The sequence below is a fragment of the Mustela nivalis genome (genome assembly GCF_964662115.1).
Source record: "Mustela nivalis genome assembly, chromosome: 6".
NCBI lineage: Eukaryota > Metazoa > Chordata > Mammalia > Carnivora > Mustelidae > Mustela > Mustela nivalis.
In genome coordinates this window covers 124,722,947-124,739,452 of record NC_139025.1, presented here as the reverse complement: position 1 = coordinate 124,739,452, position 16,506 = coordinate 124,722,947, and the positions used below count along the sequence as shown (strand labels likewise).

The 16,506-nt window shown below is 43.9% G+C and overlaps 1 protein-coding gene across 1 annotated transcript in view; it reads left to right on the top strand.

The window, feature by feature from the left end:
• Positions 1-15,016, top strand: part of CHRNA7 (cholinergic receptor nicotinic alpha 7 subunit) — a 114,935-nt gene extending 99,919 nt beyond the window's left edge. The window contains 5 exon segments of the mRNA XM_082736329.1: positions 1,841-2,008; positions 3,288-3,482; positions 4,483-4,569; positions 7,217-7,326; positions 11,488-15,016. Coding sequence (XP_082592455.1) covers positions 1,841-2,008; positions 3,288-3,482; positions 4,483-4,569; positions 7,217-7,326; positions 11,488-12,012 — 1,085 coding nt within the window. The 3' untranslated portion in view covers positions 12,013-15,016.
• Positions 15,017-16,506: the final 1,490 nt, after the last annotated feature.

Sequence of the window (16,506 nt, the reverse complement as noted above, 5' to 3'; positions counted from 1 at the left end):
GTCCCAGCCTTCATGGCCCCAGGAGCCTGGGAAGGACAGGGCAGTTGTGCTGTGAGTGTGGGAGTCTCCCCTACTTTGGCAGGATCAGAATGGAGCACTCTGGCCTGGGGCAGCAAGCCTGTGCCCTGGGGTCATGTAGGACTGACCTGGGATGCTGTTCTGTTTATGCAACCAAGTACAGGCAAGAAAAAAAAAAAAAGTGTTTTGGGTGCATGATTTGAAATAAAGACTTGGTTATGAAATTCTATTTCATGTTTTTATTTTTAACAGGTTTATTATATAATTTACATATCATACAGGTCACCCATTTTAAGTACACAATTCAGCGATTTTTAATAAATTCACAGAGTTGTACAACCAATACCAAAATCTAGTGTTAGAACACTTTTTACCACCCCAAAAGATCCCTTTTACCATCCCGCAGTTGATCCCCACCCTTACTGCCAGTCCTAGACCAGCACTGATCTGCTTTCTATCTCTAGGGATACTCTTTCTCTGGCCATTTCATGGAAATGGAATAATTCAGTCATGGAGTTACATTTTCCACAAGCAGTGTGGGTTCAGGGGGATCTCGTCCATTAATGGGAGGGCAGCATCTGTGGATTCCTATAAACAGCAGACATGGCACTTAAAGGAACTTGTGAGGATAGGACATTGTTTATCGTTTCCCAGCTTGGTTGTGGAGTGCAGGTTTGTGTTTGCAAGGCTGCTGAGTCCCTTCCACCATTCATTTTTTCTTTTTTCTTTTTTTTCAATTACTAGCAGAAATGTATGGAGCACTAACCCTGTCCCCAGGAATAGGGGGCACCCTTAGCTCTTTGTGCCTTCCACAGCCTTCAAGCCTTTTTCTGGGCAGGGAGGAGCACATGGGCATAAATTACTGAAGGGGGCTTATCTGGTTTCGTCTTCATAACCTGCCAAAAATTCACTTCCAACTTGTCTGAGGCTGAAGTCACTCTTTTCAGTGGAAACTTTTACTTGAGCCCAAGCACTGTCTTCCATTTAAACCTATCAGTCTTTGTTCTTAATCTAAGATCTAAACTAGTTAAAATTATCCTGCACATACACATGCACTGTGAAATGATGCCCCAAAGTTAACACATACATCACCTTACAGGGCTGGGTTTTGTGTTGTTTTGTTTTTCATGAGAATGTTTAAGATCTGCTCTCTTAGCACATTTCAAGTACACAGTGTTACTAACCAGAGTCCCCTTGCTGTACCGCTGATCCTCCAAATGTACCCCTTGACCAGCCCCTGTCCATTTTCCTACTTCCCCTAGGCCCCTGGGAACTCACTGTTTCTGTGAGTTCAGTTTTTTGTTCTTGTTTTTTTTGTTTTTTTACTTCAAAATCCACATGTAAGGGAGATCATAGAGTATTGTCTTTGACTTACTTCAATTAGCAAGATGTCCTTCGTGGTCATCCGTGGTACTGCGAAAGGCAGGATTTCTGTCTTTTCTAAGCTGAATAGTATTTCACTGTGTGTGTGTACGCATTTGCATGTGTGTATGGTTTGATCATCTTTTTCTGTTTTTATTCATTCATCGATGAATACTTAGCTTGTTTCCATTCCTCAGCTGTTGCTAATAATGTCGCAGTGAACATGGGGATGCAGTTCTCTCTCCCGGAGGGCGATTTTGTTTCCTTTGGATATATTCCCGGAAGTGGGATCTCTGGATCATAAAACAGTTCTATTTTTAATATTTTTAGGAATCGCCATACGGTTTTCTAATGACTATACCAGTTCACATTCCACCAGCAGTGTGAATCTGCTGGGTATTTAAAGCCGGGCTTGGTCCCCTTCCATTTCGGTTTTCTGACTGTTTTCTTGCCCACATAGGCATATTCAAGAGCTCCTGCTACATTGACGTGCGCTGGTTCCCCTTCGATGTGCAGCAGTGCAAACTGAAGTTTGGGTCCTGGTCCTATGGAGGGTGGTCCTTGGATCTACAGATGCAAGAGGCAGATATCAGCGGCTATATCCCAAACGGAGAATGGGACCTTGTGGGTAAGCCCAGCAAAGACCTGAGACTAGCAGCCTTGTAGAAAGCTGCTTTTTAAAAAATATATCTATATTTATAAAACAGTACCCATTTATTAGCTCCTAGGGTTTTTTTTTTTCAATTTTTTAAATTTAAATTTTTTATTTTTTATTAACATATAATATATTATTAGCCCCAGGGGTACAGGTCTGTGAATCGCCAGGTTTATACACTTTACAGCACTCACCATAGCACATACCCTCCCCAGTGTCCATAACTCAACCACCCTCTCCCTAAACCCCCCCTCCCCATGAAAGCTGCTTTTTATTCCTGGACTGGCTTTAAAAGTCTGGATTTTCCACTCTGGTTTCAGTGTAAGCATTTATTGAACCCTGCGGCAATCTCTATAATTTACTGAGAGCTATACAATAAGAAACAAAAAACAATTAGAAAATTCAGAGCTTTCCATGAGAAACGTGCAGCCATTTAAAGAAGTCAGTGCTAGTATAGGCATGACTATATTATTAGAATCTGCTCCATTCCTAAAATCAGGTTGGATAGCAAATTGCAGTTCACAAAAACCTATATTTGATTATTTTTAATAGAAAAAAATAGTAATTACATTTATAATGGTGTAAAATGCATAATGTATTATTTATAATCATGGTGTCTTAGACCATTCAGGCTGCTAAAACAAAATACCATCGATTAGGTGGCTTATAAACAGCAGAAATTTGTTTATCACAGTTCTGGAGGCTGGGAAATCCAAGATCAAGTCCAAGATCAAGGCATATCCAGTGTCTGCTGAGGCCCTGCTTCCTGGTTCAGAGATGGCTGTCTTCTGTCTATGTTCTTACACAGCTGAAGAGATTAGGGAGTTCTCTGGGCCTCTTCTCTAAGGGCAATAATCCCATTCATGAGAGCTCTGTGCTCATGACTTAAGCGTGCCCCCCCAAAGTCCCCATCTCCGAAAGTCATCACTGTGGGGGTTAACATTTCAACATAGGAATATGTTAAACATATTCCTACGGGGACACAAACATTTACTCTATACCTCATCTAGTTCAGTCCATTAAAAAAAATTCTCCTGGTTTGCTCCACTATCACTAAGATACTCGTGAACAACTCAAATACACCAGAAAGAGTTTATTCAAACACTGATTACCCAGTTTTATTATTTTTTTTAATTTTTTTTTGTTTTAGCACCTAACAAACTCCATGGTCATTTGTATGATATGCCCATTAAAATAAACAAGCAGGGTAATTTTCTTCAGACACTCTTCCTTTCCCCTTTTGTTCATGGAGGAATCCCAGGCAAGCGGAGTGAGAAGTTCTATGAGTGCTGCAAAGAGCCCTACCCAGACGTTACCTTCACAGTGACCATTCGCCGCAGGACCCTCTACTATGGCCTCAACCTACTCATCCCCTGTGTGCTCATCTCTGCACTGGCCCTCCTCGTCTTCCTGCTTCCTGCAGATTCAGGGGAGAAAATTTCCCTGGGTAAGTGTCCTGATCTTGGGTGTGAGTCTGAGACAGGATGGGAGGCCCTTGCCTTGAGGTCAGCTCTCTAGGGATCCCGGTGGATGATGCAGGACATGTCATGGCTATGGGGGCAGAGATGTGGGGTCACACACTGACCTCCCAGCCCGGGACATCTCCTCAACACCCCAGCCTCCTGATTTAGCTTCATGCTAGATGCCCAGTGCCCTCCTGAGAATCTGTAGGCTCCTCCACAGAAGATGGGACTGCCCAAGAAGAGACTACTGGGTTCTGTCCTGAGGGGCATTACTTTCTCTTCTTGTGCCATCCTGTTTCTTGGGGAGCAGCTGGCCAGCATTTGTTATGCAGAGGCAACACTTTAGTTAGTTCAGTATCTGTTTGCATCTCTATATTGCTGTACACAGGATAATTCCTTCCGATCATCCAATAGAAAGATAAGAAAACTAAGACTTAGAATGGTGAAATGAATTTCTCAACATCGTAAAGAGTTATTAAAGGTCATATGTCATACATGTAGAAATCATCCTCAAACCCTTATCTTCTGACTGCAAGGCTCAGGCACATTAAGTGACTTATCCACAGTCACACATGTAGTAAATAGCAAAGTCAAGAACAAAAGTGAGGTCTTAAGATTGTGTGGCTTTTTTGTCTTGCTTTGTTTTGTTTTTTGTTTTCCTGCTATATGTAACTACCTCTCAATTCTAATGTAATTAAGAAAACGAGAGATACTTGTGTTGAGTTCAGTAATTCATTTTGTATCCTTGTTCTAAAGTTCTGGCTCCTAAACTTACCTCGATCTGGGACTCTGATAATTGATGTGAACAGCCCCCAGAAAAAGGCCATACCCTTACAGACAGAGAGAGAACCCTGCATTCACTTTTAGGACATCACTGGTCCCTACCCCACACCTCCCTCCTTTGAATCTCAGATTAGGCACAGTTAATGGACTTGAGGCATTATCGTCTCTTTTGTCTCAGGCACTGCTGTGTTTATGTTTCAGGGATAACAGTTTTACTCTCTCTTACTGTCTTCATGTTGCTGGTGGCTGAGATCATGCCTGCGACATCTGACTCGGTGCCCTTGATAGGTAAGCAAATGTCAGGTCTCTTTTAAAGATGTGGGCTTAGTGAGGGTCCTGGAGAGCCACATGGTCCCAGGAGGAGTGACTTTCTAGAACTGTTTGAGTGACCTATAGACTCTGCTTCCCTGGGTACATGTAAGGCAGTGTGGGGAGTCAAGCTTCATGGTTTGACTTGAAGGTACAGAAATGCACCCTTCCTCCCATTGTTCTCCCCCTCACACTTATGCGGCCAGAGATTTTACCATTAGAGATTTGTCACTTTAGCTTTGAGTCATTGTTCTTCCACAAATCCTTTGTCAAAATCGGAGGAGCTCACATTTTAACTCTGAGATGCCTCAGTGTCTCTGGATAAAGTTAAAGCTTGTGAGAAAATGTAAACAGGATAAATATGTTTTGGACAAGACACATATAAATCATGACCTCCAGCCCAGGACAGGATGACAGAAACAGGAGATAGCATTGCCCGTGGCTGTGTACCTCCCTGGATTGGAATAAGCAGCAACGTGCAGAGGGGTGCTCAGAGGTCTAGTGGTCAGGATCTGCTACTTTCGCCACTACAGCCAGGGCTCTGTTCCTGGTCAGGGAACCAAACCTTCAAGCCAGTTTTGAGAATGGGAAGCAAACAGCCTCATAGGGGATATTGGGTTTAATATGAGCATCACTCCTCCAATTGGGTGATGGAGTTCAGAAAGACAAATGGAGTCTATGATTATTCCTGTTTCCCGGCCACCTGAGGGCCACCCTGTGTGGTTAACAAGGGAGGGTAGGTCTAGGGGAGCCTATTTATCTTACACAGATACTCCCAGGCTTCACAAACTACAAAGGCAAGTTTCTCCTTTGTTCCTCTAATGTGTGATATTTTGACCAGAGAGAGACAGTATTGCTATGAAAAGCCTTTGTGGGTGTTCCTAGTTCTCTCACTACCATCCAGACGTCAAGAAACCATGCTTCAGCCCACTCTTCCTACCTTTCAACACAATGCTTTCAGTAGAGACTTCAAACAGAAAGCAGGCTCTGTGGGGTAGAGGGCATCCCTGCCTTGACCGATGAACCGATGAGCAAAAGACATGGTTGGTGCATAGCCCATGTCTAGAAAGATGGGATTTCAGCTGTGGGGATCCTTTGACCCCACATGTCTCCACAGGTCTTTGTCTTGGTTGGCTAGGTTTGCTACAGTAAAATTCCACAGACCGGGTATCAAAACACAGAAATGTATTTGCTTATAGATCTGGAGGTTAGGAGTCAAGACCAAGGTGCCGGCAGGTTTGATCTCTAGTGAGGCCTCTCTGCTTGACTTGTGGATGACCACCCTCTTGCTGTGCCCTCACATGGTCTTTCCTGTCTGGGTGCATTCCTGGTACCCCTTTGTGTGTGCAAAGTTCCCCTCTTATAAGTACACTAGTCAGATAGGATCAGGCCCAACTCGAAGGACCTCATTTTAACTTAACCCCCTTTTTAAAGGCCCTGTCTTCAAATACAGTCATATTCTGAGATACCAGGGGCTAGAGCTTCAACATATAAATATAAACTCAGCCCACAGAAGTCACAGTTTTGTTTTACCTCCTTCCTTTTCTTAGAGATCCCTGGTGCTAACTTGAAGTCTCAGATATCCTTCTCTCACAGCTTCTCACATGTACCTCTTGATTCCCGCAGTAGGGCAGTGACTTCCTTCCTGCCCAGAGAAAAGGAGGCATTCTTAACTGAGTGTGTGGCCATGCACTTAGCCTCTGCACCAGGATGTCCTCTGCTTCGAGCTCAGCCCCCTTGAGCTGAAAGCCACACCAAAGGTTTAGTAATGAGAGTTGCCAATCAAGGAATGTCTTCCCTTCTCCAGGCTTTCTTCTAGATCTTCAGCTCATATAATTGCTAATGCCTGCACCAACCCCACAAAAGAAGGCATTGCCATCCTTGTTATACTGCTGAAGAACCTGAGGCCCAGACAGGCTGAGTAGCCTGTCTAAACTCATAGATGTCTGAACTCATGGTTGGAGGCAGTGGGTTAGTGGAGAGCTGTTTAGGATGTGCCATGCTTCTCATGTGGACCAAGGAGAAGAAATGCATCCTTGCCCACCAGAGCTGAAGCTGGCATTCTCAGCCAGGGAAGTCACTATCTTTCACGTTTTCTTCAGACACCTGACACCTCCTCCTATCTCTCATTAGATGGGACCAGGCTCATTTCCCACACTAATTCTAGGTACCCTGCCAGTGATGCCCAGGTTTGTCCTTATTACATCCCTGCCTCCAGCATGTCCCTGGCCTACAGTTATCACGATGGGGACCAGACCTTCACTACCGCGGTATTCTCAGCTCCCATCACAGTCCACAGCCTTTGTCCTAGGAACAACCTTATCAGCGTCCTGTGAGGCACTGTTAACCCTCCCTGGAGGAGGAGGCTGGCGGAGTCACAAAAGTGGGGTCAGCCAAGCCAAGCAGCTGGCATGGATGGGAAAGCTGGTCCCCGTGCTCCAGGCTGGCCTCTGCCTGCCAAGAGTGTGGGCGGGGGTTCTGGAGGCCTGTAGACAGTCCTGCCCTGCTCCAAGCTCTGCCACATGGTCCCAGGCAGTCAGAGATCGCCATCTGGTTCTGCCTTCCATGCCATGATGCCTGTGCCGTGGAGGGCCCGGGGCTCACCCTGCATCTCTTGTCTCCGCAGCCCAGTACTTTGCCAGCACCATGATCATCGTGGGCCTCTCCGTGGTCGTGACGGTGATCGTGCTGCAGTACCACCACCATGACCCCGACGGCGGCAAGATGCCCAAGTGGGTGCGTCCCTCCTGCTCTTCACCACAGGGAGTCAGGGGCCCTCAGCGCGGGTGACTCCGCAGATGAATTATCTGTTTTAAAACTCCCACCGACAGCTAGCAGCCCTCAACACAGAGCCATGTATCCCACAGGACCTCATCGGTCCGCACTATTGTATTATCTCTGGCCTGTTACGGTGAGCATGCTCTTAGGGGCCCATGGCACTGTTCTTGCAACCTGACATTCCAGAACGGGGCCCACACACTGGCCGCTCTCTACGTTTGGGTACCAGTGTGTTTCTAAAACATTTTGCACGTACGCTGTGGAGAACAGGACAGTGGTTGGAAGCAGCAGAGGAGATAAGCACCCAGCCATGTGGCTGGATCTTCCAAACAGAATGAAGACCAACGGGGTGAGAGAGAGTGAGCCATGTATTAACACAGGTAGTTAGTGCCTGGACGAATGCCAGCGTACCACAGGCTTATCTAATAAAGGTTAGTGCTTACCAGTGGGCAGGGGGGCTAGGATAAAAGCAAAAGGGAAAAAGATAAATGATTGAATATAACAGCCTATTATGTCAGCCCTGGGCCATGCCATACCTTCCCAGCTCCTGCTCAGCACTGGGCGCTGGGATATAGGCAGATGCTTACCAAGCTGTGCCCTTGGGGTCCGGGATCAGAAGCTCCATTCCGTTCCTCACCTGACACTCAGGAAACCTTGATTAGGGCCAAGTATGGCCTGGGCTTTCCTCACCTCAGCACACTGTGACAACACCCAGGGCCAGGGGAGGGATGGATCCTTACTTGGGCCCTGCAGACCTTCCAGTGTTCTTGTCCAGAGAGCATGGCCTAGGCACAGTGGGTTCTGAAGGAGCCCTCTCTTGTCAAAACAAGGCTGTGTTCTTTGGAGATTTATAACCTTGCATCCAAGTTTGGAAGGGACTCTAAGAACCCCCCCCCCCCACCCCGACACACACACACTAAATGCAGGTGCAAGAAGTCAGGGACATTTTGTGAACCTCTGGGAAGAAAGCATTCCCAGGCCTTCTAAAACTATTCATTGTGCAATAATTTAAAGTTACTCAAAGTGATTGGAAAGACCAATTTAAATTTTTTTTTTTTTTTTTTTTTACTTTACCGAGTTACTGTGTCCTCTTAGATTCTTTTTACAGTTACCCAAAGTGATTGGAAAGACCAATTTAAAATTTTTTTTTTTTTTTTTTTTACTTTACCGAGTTACTGTATCCTCTTAGATTCTTTTCCACAGCAATTTCATACACTTAATAATGACTTTCTCTCATAGCTCATTGCATCAGCACTGGAATGAGCCCCCAGAAATGGTGCTGTCTCCTACATATGTCCCATCACTGCAGTCCGTGGGCTTGTTTTGAGAAGGTCCCCCCATTAAAAAGTGGGACACATTTGCACATATTCGCTACATTGTCATCTGACTTTTACAGCCCTGACACACTTTCTGGCTACCTTCCTTCCATTTGAAAAAGGTAATACATTCACATGTTTCAAAAGTCGAAGTGAAAGTTAAATCATGCGGAAGGAAATCCTGCTCTCATTCCCAGCCCTCATTGCTTCCACCACCAATACTGATAGCCATTTTAAGCAATTTCCCCATTATCCTTCAAGTGTTTATGCAAATGTAAAACTAAAAACACATATTATCATTCCTTTGTTTAAGACACAAAACCATTTTTAAAGACCTGATATAGTATTACTGCCCAGAAAAAAAAAAAATCTTAATTAAGAGTCTATGCTAATTATTCACCTCTCAGCACGGGAGTGTGTTAAAACCAATGGCTGCAAATGAAATATGAAGCTTGGATCTCTCACTTTCAATTTATATAACCTCCTGCATTTTTCTTTCTCTCTGTGTGTATTTGAAAAATAAATAGCCTCCAAGGAACTTTTATTATGATGTGTTGCTATGAAGAAGATATTGCCGGTGCCGTGGCATTATGTGACATTTACACAGCCAGACACAAAACCATAACCCAACAGAAGAGGTCATGAGCACAGTTTGATAAGTGTCAAGAGGATAATTGCATCTTTGGAGATGCTTTAGCCTTGAAAGCTAATGATTCAAGCCATGGAACTCAGAACAGACTTGGTGGTGTGGACCACATTAGCTTGAGATGTGCTCCAGGGTAGGCACAGACTCCCCTGCCCCCCGCCCCCCGCTACACACACACACACACACACACACATACACACACTCCATGTGTATAGCTGTCTCTGGGCTTGGACGCACTCGTTGCCCAATGCATTTCCTTGAAGTGGGGGTTGGGCTAAAGTCACAGGAGTGTTGAAAAAGACTTCATAGACCCTTTCACAGATGAGCCGTGAAAGCTTAAACGCATAGATGGCTTGCTTACTGTGTGACCTTGAGCCAATTTATTAGCCTCTTTGAAGCCTCAGTTTCTTTATCTGTAAAATGGGTGGGGAAATTATACTCACTTCACAAAGGCCCTGATAGGAGCAACTGAACTGGCATGTCTTCTCAGCCTCCTGTGGAGGGCCAGACTGACCTGCAGATTCATGGGGTGCCATATGTCCCTGCTCCTTACTGGTCATGGAAAACCCTCCAGGGTATGCAGACAGGCATTTCCCGGCTCTGGAGACTTGTCCATAAGGTGTGGGCAGGATATGCAGAGTGCCTCTGCCCTGAGCAAAGGGTTCTCTTTACAGCTGGAGTGAACCTGCACTTACGCTTCTTGTTCTTTTCATTGCCTGTCTCCAGACAGGTCTACTGCAGTTATCTCTGAGAAGATGCCATCAAAGTGCTACAGGCATAAACTTCACAACTTACTGCCTGTACTTATAGATGGAAACATGCCTTTTATGTTGCTGATGGAACTCACCGCAATCCTAAACCAAAATTAAAATTGGTATCTGGATAACTTCAGGGAAAGGGCCCACTCTTCCCACACTTGTCTCAATTAAGTTTCCAAGAAATTTTTTAACCTGAATTAAGGCTTTGCATGGCTCCCTCTTTTCATTAGAGGGAAAAACCAGAAATCTCAGTGATTTCTCTCCAGCATCTTCTGCACGTAGGCAGTATATGTTGATAAAACATGTTAAACCAGAGGTCAGCCAACTGTGGCTCCAGTGGTCAAATCTGGCCTACCAACTGCTTTTGCAAATAAAATGTTAGTAGAAAAAAGCCATGTTTATTTTTTTACAAGCTTTCTATGACTATTTCTATACTTTATTAATAGCTGAGTAGTTACAACAGAGACCTTATGGAGGTTATTATGTGGCCCCTTAAACTCTGCCAACCCCTGCTTTCGACTTTCCCAAGTACTTTCCTGCACATCATCTGACTGTCCTCATTGCAGCCTAATGAATTAGGTTAGAGGTCCCTAAACTTTCCTGGTTCACAGCTCTTTTAGTGTCTTGTGGATTTTTTTCACAGGCCCTAGGGCAAAAACAAAAACAAAAAAACCCCACCTAATGGCTCTCTTTATTAAGGTGGTCAAAATAATGTACTAAGTATTTATGTCCTGACCCCGAGGCACCTGTTGGCACAGCACACCCTTTCAAATCTTAGGAGCACAGTGTCCCCGTTTTCTGTTCCATGTTGACTTTCTTGGCACTTGCTTTTCATCAGGACAAAAACCTGCTTTGCAATGATATGCCATCCTTACAAGGGACCCGGTGTTCCAGCAGGCACTATTTCAAGCTGGGGGTTCATGCAGCATCTGATAGGTGTCACGGAATTCCCCTTGAAAGTTTTAAAATCTCCAGCGGTGTGCCCCTGCAAGTCTGCCCTGGCACTGGGATGCCCCACAGACAGCTGGGTATGATGGTGGCTGGTGGAGGATGGGGGAAGATTGGAGAGGGAAGGTGACTTATTTTGTTTACACATCTCAGGCAGGGCTCTGTTTCCAAGACAGCTCTCTCCTCCCCTATGCCTATTTGCCCCAAGACTGCAGTGTGTCTGCCACTGAGAATTCCGCTCATTCCCAGGGTGACTTTCTGGATTGGTTTATTCTAGGCTCACATTTGACCCGACCATTGCAACATGTTGGCACTGCTTGCCTGTGTAAACTCAGGGAAGAAGTGGGAGCCTGGCTCCCCCAGGAACCCCTTTCCCCGACAAGTAGGGCTGTGATCAGGACCCGCTGATGCTCGCTTCCACCTGCTCCTAACTTCCCTGTTGTCTCCCCAGACCAGAGTTATCCTTCTGAACTGGTGCGCATGGTTCCTGCGCATGAAGAGGCCGGGGGAGGACAAGGTGAGGCCGGCTTGCCAGCACAAGCAGCGTCAGCGTCGCTGCAGCCTGGCCAGCGTGGAGATGAGTGCGGTGGCCGGACCGCCCACCACCAACGGCAACCTGCTCTACATCGGCTTCCGTGGCCTGGATGGGGTGCACTGTGCCCCCACCCCCGACTCGGGCGTCGTGTGTGGTCGCATGGCCTGCTCCCCCACGCACGATGAGCACCTCCTGCATGGTGGGCAGTCCTCCGAGGGGGACCCGGAGCTGGCTAAGATCCTGGAGGAGGTCCGCTACATCGCCAACCGCTTCCGCTGCCAGGACGAGAGCGAGGCCATCTGCAGTGAGTGGAAATTCGCGGCGTGCGTGGTGGACCGCCTGTGTCTCATGGCCTTCTCTGTCTTCACCATCATCTGCACCATCGGCATCCTGATGTCCGCTCCAAACTTCGTCGAGGCTGTGTCGAAAGACTTCGCTTAACCTGGTCTTGGTCCCCAGCATGTGGGAAACGCACCGACAGGCGATGCCGTTGGCTTGGGGAGAATCTGGGGTGCTACACTAGACATGGGGATGCTGATGTACCCAGAGCGCTCGCTGCCAGTCATATCCGTTCTAGTTTCCTTGTTACTTTGAATAATACAATCTCAGCACGTTTTGTTGAACCCTCTCAGATGGGCTACTTGATATTCTTGGAACATCCTTAGGGTCACTAGGACCACTGAAAGCTGTTTTTGCCCATTCCCTAATGCCTGGTGAGCCCTTCAGAGAGGTCAGGGTGGCTCCAGACCGCCAGGGGAGGCCTGTACAGTTGGTTTTGCATGCCTGCATGTCACTTGCCAGAAGGCCTATTTGAAAATTCAACATAAGCTTTTGCTTGTTTACAAACCTCGAAGGAAAGTAACAATAATAGTATTAAACCACCCTCACTAGATCCATTCAGATAATTGGTAAAAGGACACAAAACTAAAAGGGAAAACCTAACTGCTCGTTTTTCTGTGATTCAGATTTTATTTTTCTCTGCCATAGATGGTAGAGAGAAACAATTTTACACCGCTCCTGCATTTTATTAGAGAGAAAGAGGCATAGTTGGTCTTTTAAATTATGCTTTTACCAGTCTGATTTTCTGCCAAGCTACCTTGTGGTGGGAATCAGGAGGGACAAAGATGTATGTTGATTCTGAACTAGGACCACACCTGGCCCAGTCAGGGGGATGTCTGTAGATACCAGGGGACTCCCAAACTTCCTATGCTGCCCTCAGACATTGGGGAGCTGAATTTGCTCTATTCTGAAAAACCCAAAGGGCAAATAGAATTCTGTTAAAAATATAAGCCCAATGTAATAGCTAAAGTTAAATTAAGCCAGCTATGTGTGTGTTTGTGTGTGTGTGTGTGTTTAATAATGCATTAGATGTTTCTCATGTACTTGAGTTGATTAGTCTTAGAAAATTGTGGGTCTGTACAAATGCACAATATAAAGTGAAAGTATGCTATGCCTTTCCTTATGTGTCAAGGCCAAGGAGCAGGATCTGGGACCTTTCTGGTTCCTTGTATGGCAGGAACTGGGAAGGGGATGATGTGGGCAGCAGCTTTCCTGGAGCAGTAACTCCAGTCTCTGGCTTTTAGGGATCTGCTTTCGCACAGCTCAACAGCTCCAATGTTAGCCCAGAAAGGTAGCTTGAAAAGGTAGATTCACTGGAGATAAGCATTTTGAAAGCAAAGGAATCTTTCATTTTAAACCCGTGTAGTGACAGAATTCTCTAGTTACATTATCTAGCTGACAGTGGTCACTTTGACTCTTCCCAGTTTCCTTATTTTTTAATGCAATCAGAAGGAGACACAACAAAATCTCTCCTGCTCTGTTGTTTCATCTAGAAACAGATCAGAGCTCAAAACCGCAGAAGGCTTTGAGCTCCTGGAGATCTTTAATTTGCTTCTAACCCCTGAGATGGGTGTATTATGAGGGAAGATTATGTGTTCAGAGAGAAAGAAATGACTTTTCTCCGGCCATTTATTTCACTCATTTCTGGGTAACGCACATGGATTTGTTTGCACTGAGGAGAATGGAGGCTTGGGTATGCTCCGAATGTGGGTGTGCATGAAAGCTGAGTGTGCAGCTGCAGAGGGGCAAGCAGGTTGATAAGTGAGGGCATTCTAGCCAACATCATGCCGTTTGGAGCAGGGTTGTCCTCAGAGTTCAGCCGTTCTACATGGGATGGATGAACAATGCACAATCTTTTCTTTCCTTTTTTTTTTTTTTTTTCCTATTGTAGACACAAGTAGAAGTGTTTTGATATATAAGAGAATGCTTCATTTCTTATTGCTACCTGAAAACCTCTGTAACACTTTTGCTTGGGAAAAAAAAACCAACTGACTTTGATTTTGTATTTTATACAGAAAAACATTAAAAAAGCAAACAGAAGTAGTTTATTTTTTGACCCCTTGACCAGTACTCTGCCATTTTAGAAAGTGATAATAAGGAAAAGATGCACATGTAGTAAGAAAAGCATAAATAGCTACAGGGACCATTGGTGAATGAGCTTCTGAGGACTGGGGGGCATTTCCAGAAAGGAAGAAAAAGAAAGGGAGGGAGGCCGGGAGGGGGTGTAAGGGGGCTCAGAGAGACTCCTTTGCTACCCCCTCCTGCTATGCACAGCACTCTGCACTTTGCTTTCTGTGATTAGTGTTTTATCCTTTCATGGCAACATAAAAAGATCTACCTCATTCTTCTTAATAGCTGCTTAGCATTCCATTGTCTCGATGGACTTTTTTTTTTGGTTAGTCTATTAGTGAACATATAATTTCCAGGATTTTTTTATTTTTATATACAAATCTGTAATGAACATCCTTGATTTATACCTTAGCATGCATTTGTGACCATATCTTGGTATAAATGGGAATGGTATAAGTGGGAAATGGAATTGCTGGATTCAAGGCTCTGTGCATTTACCATTCGGTAGATATTGATAGATTACCCTCCAAATACCAATCAATGGATATACCTACCAAGAATATAATGAAAAGGCTAGTGTCTCAACTTTCTCAGTACTGGGTATCATCAAACTTAATATATTTTTTTCCAATCTGGTGAAAAATTATATTGCAATGTTATTCTGATTTAGTTTATTTTATTAGGAATAAAGTTGAGTATCTTTCAGATATGTTTTAGACATTTCAATTTTTGTAATTTATGTCCTTTACATAATTTGGGGTTATTTGGCTCTTTCTTAATTAATTTGCCTGTGTACTTTGGAACTTTCTTGTCTTCTATCTTGAAAATATTTGTTTAGAAAATATTTTTATTTGTTTATTTTTGTCTTTTGATGTTATTTATTGTTTTGTTTATTTCTTAGCATATAGAAAGTTTAAACTTTTATGTTGTCAACTTATCCATATTTGCCTGGGTAGATCCTGGGATTTGTTTCCAGTTATAAAAGGCCTTCCCCATTCTGAGATTATAAATAAATTTACTCATATTTTCTTCTAAATTTTTATGGTTTCATTTGTTTACCTTTACATCTTCTAACTCCCTGGAATTCACTTACTGCAGGAAATAAAGGTAAAAATGCACTTTTTTTTTCTTTCCAAATGGTCAGTTGTGCCAACAAAATATATAATAGTGTATCCCTGTAATATAGTTAGTCTTTTCCCCGTTTTATTCAGAATGGCTCCTTGTTTGTAAACTAAATTCCTGTCAAGTGTTTTGGGGCTGTTTCTACTTATTGGTTTGTCTCTCCATGAATGCTTTTCATTTCTGAAGCTTTATTCATGTTAATATTAAATATTCACAAATCGATATTTTCAAGTTAACCATCCCCTTAACATTTCTTGCCTTTCCCTTCCTCTCTCTCTCTTACTCTCTCTCCTCCATTTCCCTCTCTCATACACACATTTTTTTTATTTAAATTCAATTAGCCAACATATAGCACATCATTAGTTTCAGATGAAGAGTTCAGTAATTCACCAATTTCATAGAACACCTGGTGCTCATCACATCACATGCGCTTCTTAATGCCCACCACCCAGTTACCTCACCCCCACCCCCTCCCCTTCCAGCAGCCCTCAGTTTGTTTCTTATAGTTAAGAGTGTCTCATGGTTTGTCTCCCTCGTTGAGGTCACAATGAATTTATATGAGTCTTCCTATTCAAGAGTGCTGCAGGCATGTGTTCAAATCTAATTTTATGCCGCTTCATAGATTATTATGGTTTTGTTCAGATAGGTTCTATGAATTTCTTGTCTAGTTCTAGATAGTTTATTGTTCGTTACCATTTTCAATGGAATATTTCTTCCATTTTATTTGATAACTGGATGTATAAGAATACAGTTGATTTTGTATATTAATGCCATAACGGCTTTAACTGTGTTTTTTTATTGTTTCTAAGATTTTCTTTTGCCTTCTCCTTTCCAATAATTTCCCTTATTTCTTTCCCTTAGGCAATTGCGCTTGAGAACAGTGTCAAATAATAGTGATTCAGGTGGCATACCTATCTTGTTCCTGACATTAATGGGATGGTTCAGTGTCTCAATATTCAACTTGTATGAAGACATGTATTTTCCTTGTCATAATAAAAAAGTGTCCGTGTATTCTCAAAATATTCAGGCTTTCTGGGGGAATATATAGGTGTTAGATTATTGTGACAGCCCCACAGTATCTATGGAGATGATCAGAAAGCTTTTCCCTTTGCTCTAATAGTATGTTGTATTATATTAATAGATTTCTTAAGACCAAACCACTGTTAGAGTGAGGTGATCCCTACATGTGATTTTTCCCTATTAGTACTGATAATTGAGATTAATCATTCTGTTGCTTGCTTTTGTGTACTAAGCAAATATCTCTATAATCTGCACCTGGTTACTTGGTTTGAGAATCATCTTCTTAAGGGTAAAAGAACACACCTGGGGGCTGTCTGGGCATCCACCAGTATGTGTCTGAATTCTTCCCATTTGGGAAGGTTAGATCCTCAAGTTGACTTCTGG